Below are 20,251 nucleotides of genomic sequence, written 5' to 3'. Positions count from 1 at the left end.
TTTAAGTTTTGGTTCTCTTAAATTCTTTAAATTCTGTTTTGTACTAGTAATAATAAAAGAGTAAAACTCTTAGATTCATTAAACATGAATTTTGTATAATCCTTATATTAGCTATTAAGTCTTTTAATATACATTACTTTAATAATGTTAATACATTAAATTAGTCATACTTTGTAAAGTTAAATGAAAAAAAAAATTTTTTTGTTATCATTATCAAGTTAATAAAAATTAACTTTAAAACTGCCCAATTTGTTACCACTTTGGTATCACTGTTGAGCAGTTCTCTTCACTTTTGCCATTTTGTTCCCCTGTTAGTTTAGTTTTAAGTCACATATTAGCTGTCATGTTCATATTGAGCAAGCATGTAATACTAGAAGTGTCAAAAAAGTTTCACTATTTTCTGTTTTACTCTTAAGTAACTTAAATTCATATCGTTGTTGCCTGACCAATTCTAAGTCGGCTATAATTATCTTTATTTATGTAAAAAACAATATTAATGTAAATCTGAAGTCTCAATAAAAATACATACATACATACATACATGGTGCCAAATGTTTGCATGGATTTCAAAAATCCCGATGTCGTTTTTTTGCACAAAATCTATATAGATAAACAAAAAAACACACCTAATGTACACTATTTGTAATAACTAATAACATATAAAAAAGTGTATAAAAAAAAGCTCAATAAAGTTACTACAACTATACTACTAAAACTACTTAACCAACTATAAACTTCAACAAGCTCTGACAATGGCACTTGTAGACACCGGCCTAAGTGGCCGGCTTAATCCTGGCAACAAATTACCTTTTCCTAAAATAGAGAAACCCTACATTCTAGGTTGCTTCAGCGTCAACACGAACCGTGACTTTGTTAATTCAGCCGAAAACTTCCGTTACTTTCGAATGCCAAACAAAATGCCATTGGACCTAAATATTGGCTATGGACATGCAAAATCCAAACAAGAACAAATGCAAGATGAACGACTCGATCATCCGTTGCAATTTATTCAGTGCCATCAAGATGAGCTTTTATCAAAACCAGAAAATGCCAGCAATAAGGGTGTTGGTGAATTTGATTTTATATGTTTCCGTGGTCTGCTTCGTTTGCTAATGTGCACACCATACGAGTCAAGAGAAGACTGGTGTATTCATGCTACACGATATAAAGGCAATATCTACATGAGTCAAAAGGAAACGGATCAGAAACGACATCAGCGCTACAATGAAACTGAAAACCAAAAAAAATTCTGCTCCTACGGCTATAAATTCGAACAATACTGTATGACGCACGATCCATCTGAAGAACCAAACACAAATACTCCGGTTGATGAATGTGAGGAATTCTATTGCATGTACAAAACTAAAATACAAGGCATGGAAATACTGTTTGGAGCTGAAGTTGATGGCGCATTGAGCAGTGCTGTTGCACAAAATATCGAAAGCAGAGAAGAATTGAACTCACTGAAGCTGGTAGAACTTAAGTGTTCGCTTCGACCTGCCAACAAACGGCAGCAACAAAACTTTTACCGCTTTAAGTGCAGGAACTGGTGGTGCCAGAGCTTTCTTGTTGGAATTCAAGATCTCATGGTTGGATATAGGAACGATAAAGGACTTGTGGATGAGATCAAGCACATGGAAGTTCGATCTTTGCCGAAACTAGCTTCGGTAAACTAAATATAAGAATTTATTGTTATATTCATCATTTAACTTTTTTTTATATTTTAAGAATTATTGGGCTCCATCGCAATGTGCTGATTTCCTTGTGAAATTCCTTCAAATGTTAAAAAATACGATGAAGGATGTAAACTGTCCCCATACAGTTTACGAATTTTACTTCGATCCTCGGTCTAAAATGATTGGTTATAGGATCTACCGGAATGAGCCTTCACATACTCTCTTACCGGATTGGTATGTGACAATGTTACAACAACGTTCTAATGTTTAATATACTATTCTGTATCTAATGTTTAATATACTATTCTATAAACAAAAACAAGATTTTATTTATTTTTTTTTGAAGCCTGGAGACTGGTACGCAGCTCGCGCTAAATTTTAGCTTCCCTACAAATTATCGAAAAATTTGAACCGAGCTAAAATCTATCCCATACAAATTATCGATAACTTGTATGGGAATTTTATCTCGGCTAAAATTTAGCTCGATCTGCGCACTAGTCTTTAACATTAAATGACCTTTAGGTTTGAGTTTGTTATCAAGAATTCTGTTCTTTTCAGCTTCTTTGCTGCCTTTCATGTCGACAAAGCGTTTCTTTGCATAGTCTAGCTCTTTTATGGCAGTGACAAGCAGGTGACCATCTTTCTGGTGATTTCCTGTTGATGTTGTATGCGTTTTTTCTGATTTGTCTAAAAAAAAAAAGTAGAATGAATTAATATGAGAGACTTGAAGAACAGCTGCTTCGTGTTCACAAACGTATCGGATATCGGTACCTTGGATAGGCTATCCTATGCGTACATGAACGCACCCACTGAAACCACTTTTCATACAAATAGTGCAGGGTCCTTTCTGAGACAAAAAATGTATGCGTTCATTACTCAAGTAGGTAGATCGCGCTAAAATTTATTTTTCACACAAATTTTATCCCTTTGGAGGATAAAGCAAGCATTTTTGCCAGACAGTAAGCAGTTGAAGCGCTAAATTTTCAGTTCTCATGTACAAGTCACCACTCAAATTACAGCAAAGATGAGTGAATTGTGAGAATATGAGTTTTGGTGTATTAAACCATCGACAAATTTATATTTAAATTTTTTTGGTTTTGTAGGTATTTGAAGGAAATTTTTTTTTTTTTTTGAAAACTCATAATATTGACAATAACCCCGATTGCACTTTTTAACAACAAACATTTTCAAAGTTGCTCTCAAAAATTTTGATATAATCATTAGTGTAAGTACTAGTGATTAGTGATTAATCACTAGTCACTAGTACTAGTCATTAGAACTAGTGACTAGTTATTAGTTACTAGTGACAATCACTAGTCACTAGTACTAATCACTAGTGACTTATGATTAGCCACTAGTAACTAATCACTAGGACTAATCACTAGACTAGTGATTAGTACTAGTGACTAGTGATTAGTACTAGTGACTAGTGATTAGTACTAGTGACTAGTGATTAGTACTAGTGACTAGTGATTAGTACTAGTGACTAGTGATTAGTACTAGTGACTAGTGATTAGTACTAGTGACTAGTGATTAGTACTAGTGACTAGTGATCAGTGACAATCGACTTGAATTATTTAACTACATTTGTATCATATTCAAAGGATATCGTTTTCATGATGACAATCGAGTTACGGAAAGCAAAAAAAAAACGACTATAGTGATTATAAGGAAATCAAATTATTGTCAAAACGAAAAAGATATAGTTTTTCTATAATTGGGCTAAGGAATGATCCTCTGGAAACCTTATTTGCTGACAAATTAATTAAAAGAATAAGTCCTGATCCTTTGTTCATTGTTCTATAAAAAATGTACATTTAATTACTTAGATACATTGAAATAATTTTTATATCGTCATAAGGTTTATCTGTTTTGGGATTTGTTTTTGAATTGCATATGTTTTGAACAACTTCCATCCCTCGAAAGACACGGCCGAACACTGTATGCTTATTATCCAACCAGGGCTGAAAATTATAAAGATTAATATTGGAAAAAACAACAACACTGGTATTCTTGCTCACTGTTGGCAGAACTGTTATAAAGAATTGACTGCCATTTGAATTTGGTCCAGCGTTTGCCATGCTCACGGTATACGGCCGATCATGTTTAAGACTTGAAACAAATTCATCTTTGAAATCATGGCCCCATATCGACTGGCCCCCAGTTCCTGTTCCCGTTGGATCTCCAGTCTGAATCATGAAACCTTTTATTACTCGGTGGAAAATATGTCCGTTGTAATATCTTAAAAAAAAAACTTAATAATCTCTAAAAAAAATAGAAAGTTAATGTAACATACCCGTTTTTACTATGAACACAGAAATTTTCAACTGATTTCGGACATTCCTTGTGGAAAAGTTTTATATGAATATCACCCATAGTTGTATGAAGAATGGCATTATCATATACCCTTTGGCTACCTAAAACAAAATCAGAAAATTAAAACGGTAATGCAATTAATTTAACAAAAATAGAACAACAGTTCAAATCGTATGACCTTCTTCTGATGCATGAAAGTAAAGAGAATTTCGTAAAATATATTTTGGAATTAATTGAAATTTAAGATAAGATACCTTGACCCTCAGGAACTGCAATAATGTCTTCTTTGGATGGTTTTTCGTTGAAAATATCACGATCAACGTCTTGAAGATCAGATGGAAGGCGTCTACTATAGAGGTAGAATCTTGGTTTTCTGAAATTAAAGAAACATGCATTTACTGACATGACCTGTTAAATATGTTTACGGACTGACTTGTAAGCTGTACAAAATAAAGTCGGATCATTTGCTAATGACTGAAGCGTTGGATTATCACTGGCTTCTTGCTCTATAGTTATGGCTGCTTTTGCTTTTCTAGCTTTCCCCTAAAAAATTGAAAATTAATTTAACGTACATAATCATTTATCATATTTTCAAATAGAACAAACAGAATTAAAACTATATTTGATTTTCATAAAAAAACACATTCGAGTGGAAAAGACCAGTGTTTATTCCGTAGCGTGGCTTTTTTTTCAAATATTTAATGCATTTAAAGTTCCGTAACAATATTTAGATGGTATAAGTTTGCAGATAAATTGCGTAAGTAATTCTGGTTGGAATACAAAATTTACGCATAATTTGCTTGTAGCGTTCGCCATTCACGGTAATGTTAATACCAGTTTCGGACTTAAACGCAAATAACCCGATGATGCCTTGCGCTTATAAACCGCACCGCAGTGTTATTTTTGGGATGTAATCGTGTCTCAAGAGTCACATGAGGATTGTGCTCGCTCTTGATACAACAATTCAATACAATACAACTTGACGAGGTGTTCTTTGAGTTTGGCGAGAGCGCTAATTCCGAATATAAATTTCCACTATTTGTAATAGTTGTTTTGATATACCTAAGTCTTTGTATGTTTATTTACAAACTTCATTAGTGTGACACCTAGTTTCGGAGTTATCCCTCTAAAAAAAATACTTATGTACTTAAGCGATGATTTAGGGCGCAGTATTCACCACAAATCAATATTTTAAAATATAATCACTAATTACATACCTGAAACAATGCAATATTAAGAGGCCTTATGTTATCTGTTTTCCCCATAATTGTTACACATCGATTAGTTTCAATATTAACCAATTTTATTCCAAGCATTGTTGGGTACATAATAAAATTTCCACTGTAATCAAAGATAATGTTACTATTTGTAAAGTGATCGGACTTTTCTAAATCACGTTCTGTAGCCATTCTGAAATAATCATATATTAAAATGTGATGTTAAGTGTTCCATTTCGTTAGCTTACCTTCGGCCGAATTCCATATTTGGAAGAGCATTTGATGTTTTTTGAATTTCTTGGAAACGAGCAAGAGCTTCATCGAAAACTCTGATGAGTTTTCCCGAAATGAATTTAAACACTCGTACCTAAAGATAGGAAACAAATATATTAAATACTATGCACATACATACTAGCATGATCAGTTTTTTGTATACTTTTCTATCAGTGGAAATAGCAGCAAATCGTTTTCCATCTTTGGAAACGGCTAAGCCTGTAACACGCGTCTTGTTCTTTGAGAATTCATAGAGTCCTAAAACAAAACAAAAACCTTTATTATACATAAAATAGAGTTCACTTGAATAACTTAAAAAAAAAACGATTATCATCAGTGAAACCAGAAAAGTGTGTAACTCCAAATTTTCTGAAAATTATATTTGAATGCCATCAGTTAGACAAACCTGATATCTACCGTTCCTTAAACTGGGAATCCCCTTAAAGTTCATAGTTTTTATTTTATTAGCAAATTAGAAAATGAAAACTCATACATATAAATGCCTTCAAAACGATTTTGTTTTTTTGCTCTCCTAATTTTACTACTAATTTAGTTAGTAAGTTAGTTAGTTAATAAGTTAGTTAGTTAGTAAGTTAGTTAGTTAGTAAGTTAGTTTGAATGTTGATTACAAGTGAAAGTTATAAGAACGTATTAATAAAAAACAAATGTATTTTTCAGTATTCAAATACAAAATTATTCACTCTTAAATAAAACAAACCTATTATTAAATATCATGGATTATGCGTACGCTTGAAATCGCTCTATTCCGAAAACGGTTGATTTTACAGAAAAAGGCGTAAGGCAATATTTGTAGATAATTTTATGACGAACAATTTTTTTACAGATCTCTATTGACCTCCTATAACTTCTAACGCCGTTTTGAATTTCAAAGTTCAAAATTTTGTAAGAAAATTCAATTGTTGAGTATAATTAGATTTTCTTGTGGTTTTTTGTTGATAAACCAATGGATTGTTATTTGAAACCAAATTTTCTAGTATGTTTTTTTTTTTTTATTTAAGTTGAAAATTAAATTGTTTTATAGGTAAACGGAGGGTATTATCTCGAAGCGGAAAACATCGCCGCTAGTTCAAAACATACTAAGTTTTCTAAACTCAGGATTTCTACGTGAACTTTAAAAAGAGGATATCACAATAGGCCCATCAGAGGCCGCAGTGATAAGGCGTTTTATTCCCACCTCTCACCCTAATCTTAATCTTAGGTAAACGATCGTGTACATTGGGTTATTAGTCCCTGATTTATTTAATGTTCTAATAATGAAAATTAATCTTTTGTTATTTATACCCTTATAATTATAAAAAACCATTAAAAACCTTATTTTGCTTTTTGTCAAGAGGTTAATGCAGTTAATATAATTTGAAACTACGTTATCACAAACTTTTTTATAGAAAATAATAAAATCAAAATTTTACCTGTATCCAATTTGGATTCGAAAGACACTAATTTCGAAGGAAATTTGTAATCATATTTAGAATTCATCCAATATTCTAGGATTCCATTTTTATCTATAGAAATAACTGTTGAGTACACACAGTTATAACAAATAGAAACTACCGGAGCCAAATGTAACTTGTCTAATACATGCAAAGCTTCTCCGTTTCCATGTCCGTCATAAATGTAAATTTTGTTAGAGTCTTTATCAGATCTGCAAAAATATTTGTTAATTTATTTTTTTTTTTCTGACCACTCTCAATTAACCTACACAGCAAGACTGTTTATTGCATCTCCTGGAGAATGAATCCATTCTGTGCACAAAGGCGTGAATTCAAGCTTTATTATGCTAATCATGTCAAAGTTAACAACGTCGAAAACTTTAACACACTTGTCGGCTGATGCAGAGGACAATAGAGTTCCATTGCTGTTTGTGGCCAATGAAATAATGGGCACTAATGAAAAATGTTACATTTTTTAAACTATTTAAGCTAGATAACAGGCAAAATATTTACTGAGATGACTTCGAAAATGTTTAACAAACTCTATTCCTTCTTCGACTTTCTTCCAGAATTTAATATGTCCATCAACACTTCCAGTAATGATGAAATCGGTTTTTGTTGAAACAAGATGCGATATTACGTCTCGATGCATGTAACTCTTTTCATAGCTTTCAGCATTGGGAAGATTTTCTAAATAAATTTTTTCATAGGGAAGAACTAAGAGAAAACAAAATTATCAAATATTTTTTGAGGAAAATTTATAAAATTATAAGCAAGATAGATACTAACACTTTTTCTTTTTGGGCTTAGCAGATTCACATGGCATTGGTCCAATCCATTCTTCGTCGCTAGCATTTTCTTCAGGTCGACGTTTTAAACTAGGTACTTCGACAGGTGTATTGTTAATTTGGTTTTCATCAGACATTATACAAATTGTTGGACTAGAATATTAGATATAATTTTGTTTTATAATTTTTTGACTGGATAATGTTTTTCGATTCAGATCATCAAAGTACCTACCTACTTCTCAAAATCAGAATCTGTCAGATTTTCAAGATTATCGAAAACTTTGGGTAATCAAATGTTAACTTGTTAGATATTAGTAATTACGTATTTGACTATATTTTTAAATTATTTTTTAATAATTAAATTATTATTTTAACTTTAAAGCCTGGTACGCTGCTCGCGCTAAATTTTAGCTGAAGCCTGGTACGCTGCTCGCGCTAAATTTTAGCCGAGATAAAATTCCCATACAAGTTATCGATAACTTGTATGGGATCCATTTTATCTCGGCTAAAAATTTTCGATAATTTGTATGGGAGCTAAAATTTAGCGCGAGCAGCGTACCAGGCTTGAGATAAAATTCCCATACAAGTTATCGATAACTTGTATGGGATCCATTTTATCTCGGCTAAAAATTTTCGATAATTTGTATGGGAGCTAAAATTTAGCGCGAGCAGCGTACCAGGCTTAAAATAATAATGTAAACACGAAATATTTATGTTGTCATTTCATAGATAGATGATAGGCAGATTGGCGATTGGAGGATATACTACTAGCGCCGTAGTGGTCAAAAATTGCAACCAAATATACAGGACGGAAAGAACTAGCGCCACCTAGCCTTCACAAATTGGAAATAGTTTTGTTTACGTCAAGCTGTCAGGCCATCTTTTTTGTTTTGTAAACAAACACTCATCCTTCGCATTTCAAAAAAAATTTCTTTCGGGGTTTATTGTTTTGTTAAAATTCGTATGTAATACAATTAAATACATAAAAAGAAATATAAATATAAAATGCTTGAAAAAGTAGTTCATACAATTTAAACAAGTATGTAGTGTGGTGTTTAGATAAATGTAATTTTTATTAAGTTTATTCGTTCAGTCGGTCGTTGTCGTCCGCAGTCGTTTGTGTCGGTCGCGTCTCGATTAAAAACACCATTGCTGTTGGCATCGTTTTTTTTACAAATCAGAAATAATGGCTGATGTTGAAAGTGTTCAGTAGCAGAGCAGCCATATGGAATTAGAGTCACTTCCACTAACCTATCACAACCTCACAACTACAACCTATACTTCCAGATATCAAGCTGCTCGGAAGATGGAGTTGCACTGATGTAACCCCAAGCGTGAGATGTTGGTAAAGCATTTTGAGAGTCATCAAACTAAGACAACAGACTTAATAGCAACAAACAACGCAAGTTACCCAAATTATCACCTAACGACAGCAACATCAGCGGTAGCAACAAGAAATGCAACAAGCTCAGGCCCACGTCAACAATTGAAGAGGGTCTCAGTGAGTCATCTGAGGCTAAAACAATTCGAATCTTCACATACCATACATGTTCGCTGACCTTCACCCAAGAGAACTAATACAACTCACAACTCACTGTACACATGATCATAAATAATATTATTTTGTGTACCTTGATGTGAACCAAAACAAAACATTAGTCGCAAACACAAAAAAAAAAAAACCCTCTTCAGCGTCTCTAAATCAATTGTTTCAAGCGCGGGTGTAAGCACAACATCGCCCGTATCATCGACGAGTGCAACCCGGAACTTGATTCGTGGCGAAGTCAAGGATACAAGTGAATCCAGCGGCATGGTAATAAGCTGTAATTCAAACAACACAGCATCAATATTTGAAACAGACATTGAGAGCTGAGAGCTAAGAATGATACAGGAGGCAATGGACCAGCTTCTTGTGGAGGATGAGATGGAGCAGGAGGTGATAATCTGTTAATCACAAGTCAGGAGAACCAAACCAGATTCCACAACCAAATTCTGCTGAAGCAGGTATGAGGTGAGTTTCGCTTTTAACTTTAATCGTTAACATATTGCCTTTAAAATTATTTTTTTCTATCAAAATAGTGCCAAACAACATCAACAGCAACAAAAATTTCTTGTGCAAGACATCAAACAGATTCAACAGCTCTTGGAGAGTGTTGGAGTATTGCAGACCAGCAAAATGGCCTTAGATGGAGCGACACTTCAAATGATTGGAGACAACAATCAAATGGTGACTGTAAAACAAGGCGATAATCCAGCAGGGTCACGGAGATCATGTTCTTGGTGACCTCGGTGTTTGAATTACCATGTCCGTTTCATATACCTACTACTGATGAACAGCCTATTGATTAAATGGAATGGAAATTGAAGGTATCGTCTTTGCAACGACAGCTGTTGGTGAAACAGCGTTAGAAGTCATCTGATTTGACAAATTCATACTGTTTTGATATCTAAAATTTAAAAAGTAGCGATTTTTTTTCATTGGAATTCGTTGTAGATCGAACTTTTGGTTCTTTGCAATTATACATAGATATATTAGAGGAAAACTTTCAAATTGTATAGTTTAAGTTCTTTATTGTTACGGTGATTCAGTTTTTAATTATTTAAATATACATAAAATTCATTGTGAATACATTTAATTTGATTTTTATTTGAACAGATTTTCGAGTAAATTTATTGAATAATTCTGTGGCCACAACCAATAACCGCTTAAGTGAGTTAAGATAAAATTTTTTGAGAGGTTTTATGATGCTACCCAATGCTAAATCTACATCTTTTTAATTTTTTAACTATTAAAAACGATAGATTAAAACTATCTAGATCGAGTTAAGAAAAGATTGAGTTGTTTTTGAGGCAAATTAAAAAATGCGGAGCATTATTGTAAAACTAAATTTTGTTTTTTTTTTTTGACTTAAGCGGTTATTGATTGAGGCCACAGAATTATAAGAATTGAAATTGAGTCTAAAGCATTTTGGATAGCTTCTACTATTTTCCTCTCTTGATTGCCAATGTATCAGCTTTTTTGTTGTTTTCGCTAATAGTTGAATAGTGTCTGCGAAATACAATTTAGCCGTTTTATCCGACACTTGAAACGAAACAGCAAGTTCCGCAAAATAGCAATTAGTCTTCAATTTGTGCATTGTCAACAGAATCCTATCTTTCATTGACATAAGTATCTTGTCATCTGGTCGGATTTTCATACAAGCTGAAACAAGGGCATCCAAAGTAGTAAAATCAGGTAGTCCAGTCATGGTATTGAGTTTTTTATCAGTATCCCAAAGGGCTGTTGTGGTGACACTAGAAAACGAACTAGAACCGACTTGAACGCATTTGTCATTCAAAGTCAAATCATTGACACTTTCCGCCACGTTTTCATCTTCTAATAGATGATCTTCAACTTCGTTTTCTTCAGGAACTTGATTTTTATTTATTTGGCTTATGACAGAACATCTGAAGAATAAATTTTTATATGCAAGAGAATAAGATTGAAATTTAATTTTCTACCTTCTAACGTCATTTAAATAGCGTTTTATTATTCGCTTAACACGAAGTCCTTCTAGAGTATTAGAGAAATAAGGAAGAAATTTTGTTGGCATAGAATGTGGTGCCAATCTCCTCCTTTTCTCTACACCTGATACCCGTATATCTCTTTTCGAAAATGTCTATTGCAAATTACAAATCTCGTTGGGAACGGCTTGGTCATCCGCAGGGCAATAGATCATTTTTTCAACATTACCTTCGAGTTTTTAATATTCTTCGGGATTTGGAATAATGAAACCTCTTGAGTTTTTTTGGAGCTGCAGCTTTTAACTCCACAAATATTATTATTCCTTTTTTCATGCCTTTTGTTTCCATTTTGAACGGCGAGATTTAACTGAAAACGTTAAAAGCCTGTAATAAGTTATTTGCAATTAAATTCCAAGCATGTTTAAACTTTTCTTGGAGGATAAGTTACCTTAGGTGTAATACCTAGAAATAGTCCAGTAAATAAAGGAGTTTTACCCTACAAAAGGTCCGGTAGTTCTAAATTTTTGATATGTTGTTAGGTATGGTTAGTAGATAGAAAAACCAAATTTCCACAACCACGCCCCCTCCGCCCCCTTCAGCATCACCGAAAAACCATAGAAATCTAGCACTTTTTTCACTTTTATGCCCATAACTTTCTTCTGGTGCATTTTATTGAAAAAAAGTTGTTGGTAGACTTGTAGAAAACATAATTTCCTACGAAAATGACCTTGGTAGTATTTTTATACATCCAAAAACAACGAAGTTATGAAGCTTCCAAAAACATGTAAAATTTCGGATTTTGCAAAATTTTCAGTTTCTTGTCACTTAATAGTGCTATAACTCTTTAACAATTGACTTTTACGCAAAAGTCTTCATAATCAATCTTATAGACAATTTAATTACCTAAAATAAAATGTAACCCACTTTGATTTTGTGAATCAAATAACCGAGTTAGGGCTAAAATAGTAAAAAAGTATTTTTGATAGTTTTAAAAAATTTTTTAATTATCCATTAAATGAAGGATTTGTATCCCACAAAAAGTCGGGTGGTTCTTATTCTATATTTAATCAGGTTCTTATGGTAGATTGAAAAAAAAAATTCATAGCCACGCCCCCTCCGCCCCCTTAACCATACCCAAAAAACCAATTCTGCATTTTTTCAGTTTTATGCCCATAGCTTCCTTCTGGTCATTTAAATGTGAAAAATTAATGTGCAAAATTGTAGAACACAAAATTTTCTACAACTTGCACATCCAATATCCACCAAACTAAGAATTTTCAAAAAAAAGTTACAATTTCCGTTTTTCTTTATTTTCAGTTTCTTACCTGTTTACAGCGCTATAACTTCCTAATTTTTAATTTTTAGCCAAAAATCCTTTTGTAGGGAATTCATTTTCATAACTTTATTCTTTTGATAAGAACCAGGTAATAGTAAGTGTTTTTATTTAATAAAAGTCGTATTTCTTAATAACCTAGTTTAATATCTCATGCGCTTATAAAGTGGTGGGCTATGAGTGGACGAAGGTAAAAGAATTGGGTTATGAGGGGCAGGGGTAGCAGGTGGGGAAATATAGGAGTAATAGGTGGAGTTGAAGATGGTGAATTATGAGAAAAGTTGGCTTCGTTGAATTTTTCTTCAAATTGATCGATGATATCTGATCTTCTTCGTCGTCATCTTCATACAAAATTCATGTGGACGATTTTGACAGGATTGTCCACAGCAAAACTTACAGAATGTGGAACATTTAAGTCCCTCTTTCATACATCTGCCAGCTCCCATGCATCTAGACACATACATAGGTATTTGCATGACAAAGCTTTCATCAATTTTTGGGGAGCGAATCTTGCACAGTTTTAATGGGTTGCAATACGTGGCATCCTCTCGTCCAGCCCCATTCCGCGGTACGCGGTAGTTTGCACAAATTAAGTTAGTTGAACTGCTCATAAATTTGAAATATCGAAGAGAGCTTAGAGATTGACTACTGTCCTCTCCATATAAAGCCAACAAGATATGTTCTTCCGCCTCCGATACTTTCTGATCTCTGGCATTTGGGTCCTTAGCTTCTCTGCAGCTTCAAGAGCAGAGGGGTTTTTGAAACATTTTGCAAACTTTGTTTTTTTCCGAAAACAAAGATGTTTGAGGTGGTGTCACATTCACTTATGGCATGAATGAGACGTTCTCCATAGAATTGAATGTGAAAAATGGAGAATTCATCAGATAAATTGATCCTCCCAGGTTTTCGAAGGTACATACACGTTCTCTGCCCTAGGTATAGTAAGTCGATGTCTTCCTCAAAAATCTTTGAAGCTCTATGGTACCTGCTTTAGATACTAATTCTGGCGCAACTGGAAGAAAGCATCCTTACGTTCGAGTTGAATCAGGGGTGGTTGTGGTTGCATGATAGTAGAAACTTAAAGTAGCTGCGCCTCGTGGTGATTTGATGAAAAGCCAAGGGATGTAATCATATAAATGAGAAGCTCAGGACCTTCCTATACATATACACTTATTCTTGTTTGAAGGGGGAAAGGAAGGATCGGGGACGAGCAGCAGCTATAACAGCATGGGATAAGGCCAAACATTTCCTTTTCCATTTATCCAAAGGGCCACTCTTATTCTTCAGTATTACAGTTTCAAAAAATAGAGGATGGGTAAGGGTACTCATCTGTATTGTAAACTTTAGACCGAATGACTTCCAAAACTGTGCCTGCGGCTGCTTTGACTACTCTCAACCTTTTAACCTTCTCCATACTTCTTAGGCAAACAGGATTTGACTGTTTTATTATCCATTTTATAATCACCCGTATTGTGATTTACAACTGTCAATCGATTGTTGATAAATACTGAAATTTTGGATTTTTAAACCAAAATTATAGGAAAACTGGTCAACTGGAATTTTGTAATTAGATTTCTTTATAACGACTAGGACCATTCTCTGCTTTCAAAACTTTTTTTAATTAAGTAATAAGATATTAAAATTAAATTTGTATCAACTTCCGATTGATAGTTGTATATTAGGGTGGTCCTTATTTTACTCTTTTTCGAAAATTGAGTGCGACGCCCCCTAGATTGGTTCCAAATCAGGAAAAAAAATACCCTATTTTTTTCAAATTTTTATCTCTGACCCTTCCTGGCCCTATTTTGATAAGAAGTTACTATAGCAAGGGCGATATTCTGTGTCCAGTGTTGGGTAAATGGCGGATTTTTGATATAAACTTCTTAATTAAATATGGTCAGGAAGGGTTAGGAATACAAATTTGAAAAAAATTAGGGCTTTTTTTTCCTGATTTGGAATCACTCTAGGGGGCGTCCCCAATTTTTTGTTCCTAAGGACAACCCTGTTGTATATAGCAATAAAGCTGAACCTCCTTCAATCGTACTTGTCAACTCATCAACTCATATATGAAACTTCATAAAATGCAGAATTGGTTTTTGGAGTATGGTTAAGGGGGCGGAGGGGGCGTGGCTATGAATTTTTTTTCAATCTACCATTAAAACTTGATTAAATATAAAATAAGAACCACTCGACCTTTTGTGGGATACAAATTATACATTTAATGGATAATTCAAAAAGTGTCGAAAACTATCAAAAATACTTTTTTACTATTTTAGCCCTAACTCGGTTATTTGATTCACAAAATCGAAGTGGGTTACATTTTATTTTAGGTAATTAAATTGTCTATAAGATTGATTATGAGGACTTTTGCGTAAAAGTCAATTGTTAAAGAGTTATAGCACTGTTAAGTGACAAGAAACTGAAAATATTGCAAAATCCGAAATTTTACATGTTTTTGGAAGCTTCATAACTTCGTTGTTTTTCTATGTATAAAAATACTACCAAGGTCATTTTCGTAGGAAATTATGTTTTCTACAAGTCTACCAACAACTTTTTTTCAATAAAATGCACCAGAAGAAAGTTATGGGCATAAAAGTGAAAAAAGTGCCAGATTTCTATGGTTTTTCGGTGATGCTGAAGGGGGCGGAGGGGGCGTGGTTGTGGAAATTTGGTTTTTCTATCTACTAACCATACCTAACAACATATCAAAAATTTAGAACTACCGGACCTTTTGTAGGGTAACCCCCATTTTTTTAGCTTCATTTATTGGACTAAAACGAGTTGTTTAAAAAAAAATTGCCTTGAAATGTCATTTCATGATTAGGTACGCTAATTTATATAATTACATATAGTCGTATAGTCAAAGCGGCGACCGTCGAGCTTTTTAGCTCATAAGGTTAGAGGTTAAAATTGGTGTCAAATGTAAGGTAAGTTGACACTGAAAATAAAAAAATAGGGTTCCCACTTATATAATGGGAACTACCATGTGGCAACCCTATGCCCATGCCAAATGCTAAAAAACACTTAATTAACTTCACCTTATGAGCTAAGTAACTCGACGGTCGCCTCTCCGACTAGTAGGAAATGTATATACATATGTATGTACACCAAAACTAGTTATAACGAACTCGATGGGACTCGAGCATTTGTTCGTTATATCCGCTGTTTTGTTAAAGCCTATTGCTACCATTTGAATGAGCCTGTTTTTGGGTTTAAAGATTAGTTCAGAATAACTAGTACTTCATTTAACCGATGTCGTTATAATCGATTTGTATGTATTTGAAATTCATTAAATTTCAGACTAATGGGGTTTTCATTTGGTACAAAAATCAATTTATTCTTTGATTTAGATTTGTCAAAAAACTGATTTTTTTCAATTTTTGCCTTCGTTTGGCCAAAAAAATTGATTTATTTTTTGATCTTAGATCAATTTTCTAGATATGGATTTTTCGGCAGATTAACCCCTCTTTTACTAACACCACTATGCATGATTTTTGATATACATCAGATTTTTTTGATAATAATTTGTGTTGGTTTCAAGAAAGAATTAAAATAGTTTTTTGTTCAAATGGAAACAATTTTAAGTGAGTTAATTTATTCATTAAGGTCATATTCGAATAAAAAAATCAACTGTAGAATCAATATTTGATAACTGTGATCACTGCCTGGTTCACAGGTATAAATAATATATATCATATCATAACCAATCTGAAAGCGTATTCATTTCAACGAAAAAAATCAATTTATAGATCAAAACATAAATCTACCAAATGAAAACCTCTTAAATGAACAAACATTGTATATTTCTGCCAAAAACACAAAAATTTTCCAGACCGTTGTTTATCATTTCTTGATAAATGTAGGGTGATGATTCCAAGAACAACATTAGTTTTTTTTCTAGGAGCTTTAGTTTTTAAATTATTCATACATTAAAAAGCATACAAATTCATAAAATTTCTTGTTATTTGTTTTTGTATTTTTATTTTACTTACTTTACATTCGAATTAAATTTTTCCCGCAAAACTTTAAAAATGCTTGCGATAAGTAAACTACAAAAATACTTTGAAATTACCCCTTAAACGTGTAAATGAAAATATCTAGAAAATAAGACCTCCTAGGTACGAAATTACTCCCAAAATGTGTAAAACTAAAATATTTAAAAAAAAGAGCTCCTATTTTGAAGTTGAAAATAGTTGGCCAGTGTTATCTGTTACCAAATGCATTGGTTCTTGCTTAAACCACTTATAAACAATTTCAGCGTTTTTCCTCACTGTATATTAAATGCTTTGAACTTGTTAAAAAAGCTACACAAATCATCCTGTGAAACAAGTTATTCCAAAAAATAGGTACTCAGTGGCGTTGCTAGGATAGGGGCACCCGAGGAGGTGCATAAGATATCTAGTTGGTTTCTATAAAAGTAGCTGCGTTCCTTTGGGAATATTTATGTACTGCTAAGTACTTAAAACTACTTTGAACTACTTTTGCTGTAATGAAAACGGAGTTCAAAATGGCTTTAGATTAAGATTAATATTCTCAAAAGAACGCAGCTAATATCAAATGATTGGATGAAATATAAATATGAAGTTCGATCCGAAAATAGCATAATAAAGACATTGGATTTTTAGTCAATGGATTTTAATTTTATTTATTTATTTTTAGTTTTATATAAATTGTGTTAAAAAAAAAACATTTTACCTTCCAAGGATGCCAATGAGATGAGGATTTATGACTATATACTGTATTCAAAATTTCCTTCGGAGGCTCAGTCTTAGTTTGGGTATAAAGTTTAATGTTATTTTATATATTTGTGTAATCCTTCACAATAGTCCACCGCAGTAGCAGTTAGTTTATTTTTATTTTAAATAATCAATGCTTTTGATTGATATTGCTCATTGCTTAAAGGATTGCATCCACTGGACAATGCGACAGCGTCGGCATTCAAAAACCACACTCTGCAAATGAGAAATAGAGAAAATAGAACTTGAGAGAAAAGTAAATCAAAGTTTAAAGTATTAGTCTAAGAGCCGGGAGCAGATTTTTTGCGTGAGAGGTAACCGATTCATATTAATATTAGAATAAGTCCCAGTAATGGTGATAACGAAAACGAACGTCTGCCAGCATGTATCTGCGCCTTTGCTGAGAAAACGTCTGTCATGGGTGTTTTTGGAATCAGGAAGATGAGGGCGTCAGGATCCAATTATTTCTAGGTGGTTACCCTCACTAAATCAATTTTCAGAAAAAATTTAATTTTGATGCACTTTTTCTCAAGACGTTCGTTTTCGTTATCACCATGACTGGGACTTATTCTAATATTAATATGAATCGGTTACCTCTCACGCAAAAAATCTTCTCCCAGCTTTCGGTCTATATATAAAAATAAAAACTTCAAAGATATCTGTAGATTTTTCGAAAGAAAAGAAGAAAAATGCAAAAAATATTCATGTCACGATCAATCTTTTTTTTTCTTTTTAAATAATCAAATCACGTAAGGCGAGCGAACGAACTAATGAAAAATATGTTGGAAGTTAAGGACACGCAGAGTCAAGGGAAGCACTACTTGGCTATGTTTGGGAACACAATTAACCTAAAAGGTAAAATATGTATGAGCTCCTCTGAAGTGCAGGCAGGAGAAAAAATTAGAATACACATTTTGCAGCTTTTGCTTTCTTCTTTAAATTTTTTTTTGTCCTATACATTCTCCTTTATCTTTGTCTCTTTAACTCATCGGCCAAACATTTAGGAAACATTGCTTGTCTTCATAGACCAAAATAGAGACACGACCGACACAACGATTTGGAGGCTGCCAAACGAAACGGGGACGACGACGATGACCGACGACGACAGTAACAACGAAAACATTTTGAGTTCTGCATCAAAATCAACTCTAAAAATTGTACTTACTTGAATTGTATGACTTTTTTTTTTACTTTTTATGTACATATGTATATTATTAATTTTTTAAATATCTTTTTTTCTTTTTCACGCTTTTAATATTGTTTATTTTTTGCAAGTTTAATGTAAGTCCACAAAATTATCCTTTTATGAACGATGAGAACGATGAAATGAAATGAAATGCGAGGGAAAGTGCTTACCCAACAAAATCAAGATGTCGGATGTTTTGACGTTTTGACAGCTTGACGTGTGTGTTCTCACAACAAGGTGGCGCTGGTTCTTTCCGTCCTGTTTATTTAGTTGCAAATTTTGACCACCGGTAGCGCATATCAACTTTTCCAATCCCCAATAGGCAGCAACCTGTCTTTAGCTCTGTTCACTGACGCTGTGCTGGACTGTTCTAGGCAGAAAAGTACAGCTTTTTGCTGTTCATTGAGGTTTTTTCTGTGCTGCACTGTTCTAGTTTGCTGTTCATTGACAAATCTAGAACAGGATTTTCTGTTCTTGCTTTTGAGTCAGATCAGGTTAGAACAGATTCGTGAGAAGTGTCAAAATCAAAGCTGTCATTTGTTGTTTTTTTTTTTATTTAATTGTACGAATATTTCTCGGGTGCTCGTGGTTTTTATAACTAATAAATAATTTATAATTATATTTTTCACAATAAAATTACAAAAAAAATAGAAAAATAAACGAGAAACGATAAACAAAAAATTCATATAATTAACAATTTGTTTTTTTTTTTTTTATTTTGACAAGTGACGTTTAAATGACTGTTCTAACTTGTTCTGACGTTTCTCACGAAACTGTGCTGTCCTGTCCTGTTCTGATCTAGAAAAATCCTCGTTGAACATACTTTTTGTCTTTTTCCTTTAAGCCTGGTACGCTGCTCGCGCTAAATTTTAGCTCCCATACAAATTATCGAAAATTTTTAGCCGAGATAAAATGGATCCCATACAAGTTATCGATAACTTGTATGGGAATTTTAGCTCCCATACAAATTATCGAAAATTTTTAGCCGAGCTAAAATGAGTCCTATACAAATTATCGATAACTTGAATGAGAATTTTATCTCGGCTAAAATTTAGCGCGAGCAGCGTACCAGGCTTTAAGCCTGGTACGCTGCTCGCGCTAAATTTTAGCTGAGATAAAATTCCCATACAAGTTATCGATAACTTGTATGGGATCCATTTTATCTCTTGGTATAAGCCACGCTTTGATGCGTTAAGTTTAATGCTATGTTTCCACCTACGCTAAATATGAGATTTAGCTAAGTAGATTTAGAATAAATCTCGAGATTTATTTTAAATCTACTTCGCTAAATCTTAGATTTGGGTTCAGCTACCCTTAAGCCTGGTACGCTGCTCGCGCTAAATTTTAGCTGAGATAAAATTCCCATACAAGTTATCGATAACTTGTATGGGATCCATTTTATCTCGGCTAAAAATTTTCGATATTTTGTATGGGAGCTAAAATTTAGCGCGAGCAGCGTACCAGGCTTTAATCTAAAAGTTCCACATACTTTCAATTCGAGATTTAGAATAAAACTCGAGATTTATGCTAAATCTACTTCGCTAAATCTCGGATTTAGGGTAGGTGGAAACGTAGTATAAGCCACTTTTTAAGCGAAAATTGGTAAATTTTTTTCAAATTTGGAAAATGTCAAAAATTTGAATGAAAACAGTTAGCGACAAAATTGAAAATGGCACAACTAATTCGAGGGTCCCGAACGGCAAACTCAGGTATAAGCCACGCTTTGATGCGTTAAGTTTAAGCCACTTTTTGGAGGGTGCCTCGCTAAGTT

General features: G+C 33.3%; 2 protein-coding genes and 2 long non-coding RNA genes across 6 annotated transcripts; 2 read left to right on the top strand and 2 right to left on the bottom strand.

Moving 5' to 3' along the window:
* The first annotated feature begins 330 nt into the window (after positions 1-330).
* Positions 331-1,998, top strand: LOC129913562 (decapping nuclease DXO homolog). Its single transcript, XM_055992305.1, has 2 exons — positions 331-1,667; positions 1,729-1,998. Exons 1-2 carry the CDS (start codon positions 753-755, stop codon positions 1,945-1,947), a joined length of 1,134 nt encoding a protein of 377 aa, XP_055848280.1. The 5' UTR covers positions 331-752; the 3' UTR covers positions 1,948-1,998.
* A 1,465-nt stretch (positions 1,999-3,463) lies between these two features.
* LOC129913538 (peptidylprolyl isomerase domain and WD repeat-containing protein 1) lies at positions 3,464-8,096 on the bottom strand. 2 transcript variants are annotated; one of them, XM_055992273.1, is made up of 13 exons: positions 7,954-8,096; positions 7,723-7,874; positions 7,447-7,650; positions 7,203-7,386; positions 6,913-7,145; positions 5,646-5,740; positions 5,458-5,576; positions 5,210-5,402; positions 4,426-4,535; positions 4,247-4,365; positions 3,973-4,093; positions 3,698-3,917; positions 3,464-3,640 (listed from the first exon to the last, which is right to left on the bottom strand). In XM_055992273.1, the coding sequence occupies exons 2-13, from the start codon at positions 7,856-7,858 to the stop codon at positions 3,494-3,496; spliced, it is 1,881 nt and encodes a 626-aa protein (XP_055848248.1). In that variant the 5' UTR covers positions 7,859-7,874; positions 7,954-8,096; the 3' UTR covers positions 3,464-3,493. The 2 variants fall into 2 exon arrangements, with proteins under 2 accessions (XP_055848248.1, XP_055848256.1); XM_055992281.1 differs by having other exon boundaries at positions 7,958-8,086.
* Positions 8,097-8,866: 770 nt separating this feature from the next.
* Positions 8,867-10,357, top strand: LOC129913670 (uncharacterized). Its single transcript, XR_008772079.1, has 2 exons — positions 8,867-9,732; positions 9,801-10,357. It is a non-coding gene; the product is annotated as an uncharacterized LOC129913670 (long non-coding RNA).
* A 111-nt stretch (positions 10,358-10,468) lies between these two features.
* LOC129913677 (uncharacterized) lies at positions 10,469-18,644 on the bottom strand. 2 transcript variants are annotated; one of them, XR_008772083.1, is made up of 4 exons: positions 18,460-18,644; positions 17,254-17,510; positions 11,223-11,609; positions 10,469-11,168 (listed from the first exon to the last, which is right to left on the bottom strand). It is a non-coding gene; the product is annotated as an uncharacterized LOC129913677 (long non-coding RNA). The 2 variants fall into 2 exon arrangements; XR_008772081.1 differs by having other exon boundaries at positions 11,223-11,592.
* Positions 18,645-20,251: the final 1,607 nt, after the last annotated feature.

The sequence above is a fragment of the Episyrphus balteatus genome, chromosome 1, assembly GCF_945859705.1.
Source record: "Episyrphus balteatus chromosome 1, idEpiBalt1.1, whole genome shotgun sequence".
NCBI classification, from domain to species: domain Eukaryota; kingdom Metazoa; phylum Arthropoda; class Insecta; order Diptera; family Syrphidae; genus Episyrphus; species Episyrphus balteatus.
The sequence above is the reverse complement of the archived record's forward strand: the minus strand, read 5'-3'. Positions and strand labels throughout refer to the sequence as shown.